Source organism: Fukomys damarensis, unplaced genomic scaffold (assembly GCF_012274545.1).
Source record: "Fukomys damarensis isolate Sample0158 unplaced genomic scaffold, DMR_v1.0_HiC HiC_scaffold_3, whole genome shotgun sequence".
Lineage (NCBI taxonomy): Eukaryota > Metazoa > Chordata > Mammalia > Rodentia > Bathyergidae > Fukomys > Fukomys damarensis.
This window is the reverse complement of record NW_022900915.1, coordinates 44668479-44670369: the sequence shown is the minus strand read 5'-3', so window position 1 is coordinate 44670369 and position 1891 is coordinate 44668479. Positions and strand designations below refer to the sequence as shown.

General features: G+C 65.4%; 1 protein-coding gene across 4 annotated transcripts in view; it reads left to right on the top strand.

Moving 5' to 3' along the window:
* Positions 1-1807, top strand: part of LOC104866236 (SH3 domain-binding protein 5-like) — an 8193-nt gene extending 6386 nt beyond the window's left edge. For all 4 annotated transcript variants that reach the window (XM_010630126.2, XM_010630108.2, XM_010630098.3 and 1 more), the window contains exons 3-5: positions 270-332; positions 408-536; positions 1110-1807. In XM_010630126.2, the coding sequence (XP_010628428.1) occupies positions 270-332; positions 408-536; positions 1110-1448 (531 nt within the window). In that variant the 3' untranslated portion in view covers positions 1449-1807. The remainder of the gene's footprint in view (positions 1-269; positions 333-407; positions 537-1109) is intronic.
* Positions 1808-1891: the final 84 nt, after the last annotated feature.

Sequence of the window (1891 nt, the reverse complement as noted above, 5' to 3'; positions counted from 1 at the left end):
CCACCCGCCGTGCATGAGTTCTGGGATCAGGTGCCCAGGGGTGGTGGGTGCCCCGGAAGTCCCGAGGAGACACGCCCCCTACCGGAAGTGGTGCAGAGAGCCCCGCCCACCGCCTCTGCACCTCAGGAAAACAGCTCCACCGTCGGGTGGAAGGTGGTGGGCCCAGGGGGTCGTCTCTGGCTGTGGACACAGCCTCAGTCTCTCCCCCACGTGGCCCCTCCCTCCCCTCTCCTTCCCCCTGCCATCACTCACCGCCCCTCTCCATGCAGGAAGAACTGGAGCACCTGAACCAGGCCAGCGAGGAGATCAACCAGGTGGAGCTTCAGCTAGACGTGAGTGTCTGTCCGGGTGGGGACTGGAGGAAGAGGAAGGGGCATCCCGAGACCCACGTGTCGTCCCTTCTCCAGGAGGCCAGGACCACCTACCGGAGGACCCTGCAGGAGTCCGCCCGGAAGCTCAACATGCAGGGCTCCCAGCTGGGCAGCTGCATCGAGAAGGCCCGGCCCTACTATGAGGCGCGGAGGCTGGCCAAGGAGGTGCGGGCTGCGACCCCTGGATGGGGCGGAGCCTGCCGAGACCAGGCTCGGTGCAGGCGCTGCTGGTGTTGTTTCTCCATCGGTGGTGCTGGGGCTCAAATCCAGGCCTGCGTGCCGGTCAAGTGTTTACTCCGAGGCGCGCCCGGCCCCCCAGCTGGTTCCCGGGCCAGGCCGGCCTTGGGGGTGTCTCCTGTGGTCAGCTCCTCGGCCATCCTACTCCTTCGTTTTTCGGTTTCCCCCCTCTCCTCTTCATTTGATTTTTGACCCTTCTTTTGCTTAACTCTCCCACTTAACCTCCCAGTCACCACGCAGGTCTGATGCATGTTATGCCAGGGATTATTTAATGGGGTGTGGCCGGGGCCTGGGACCCCAGACCAGCACCTGAGATTTCAGCCGGAGCTGTGCCATGTCGCGCAGGGCCACGAGGGGGCGCCCTTGGGCCGACGGAGGTGGTGGGTGCCTTTGGGCTCCTGGCCACAGGGCAGGACTCTGCCTACATGGTCGCGGCCCTTTCCCCGTGGGGTCCCCAGGGCTCCCACCCTGCACCCTGATGTGCCCCGCGCCGCTCCCCAGGCGCAGCAGGAGACACAGAAGGCGGCGCTGCGCTATGAGCGGGCCGTGAGCATGCACAACGCCGCCCGCGAGATGGTCTTCGTGGCTGAACAGGGCGTCATGGCTGACAAGAACCGCCTGGACCCCACGTGGCAGGAGATGCTCAACCACGCCACCTGCAAGGTGAGCCTCCCCGCTGCCCGCCTTGTGGGGCTGAGGCTGATCCCGCGTGGCTCAGGACCTGGGCTGTGCTGGGCGGCTGGGCCATGGTGCTCACACCTATGTGGTGCAGTTGGGGGTCTTGGCTCTGCGAGGGGTGTGCGCCTCGTTTTCTCGGTGTTGCACTTACTGCACAGTTAACAGATAATATCGCCCTGTGGCCCAGTGTGTGGTGGGACTCTGTGCTGTCCTACTTCGGAACCAGGGACCCTTGGCCAGCCAGGCTCCTTTCCTGTCAGCTGGGAGCTTTGCTGTGTGCCTTGATTTCTGAGGTGCAACTTACGTATGGTCTCCAAGGTCAGAAAGCCTGCGAGGGCCTCCAGCTCGGGTTCCTCTCATCTTCAGCCACTCCTGTGGCAGCCAATCCGGTCCCGTGTCCCTGTCCCCCTCCAGCACCCCACCCCTGCGCTCTGTGCAAGACTGGGGCCTGGGGTGCAGGGAGGAGAGCGCTGAGCTGCAGGGACTGGTCACTGCAGAGCTCACACCAGGGGCAGCAGGTCCCCCCGGACCGGCGCAGGGCCGCTGTTCCCTGCTCGGCCCAGGCACCGTGCGGCTCGTGGAGGTTGCTCCTGCCCAGGGCCCCA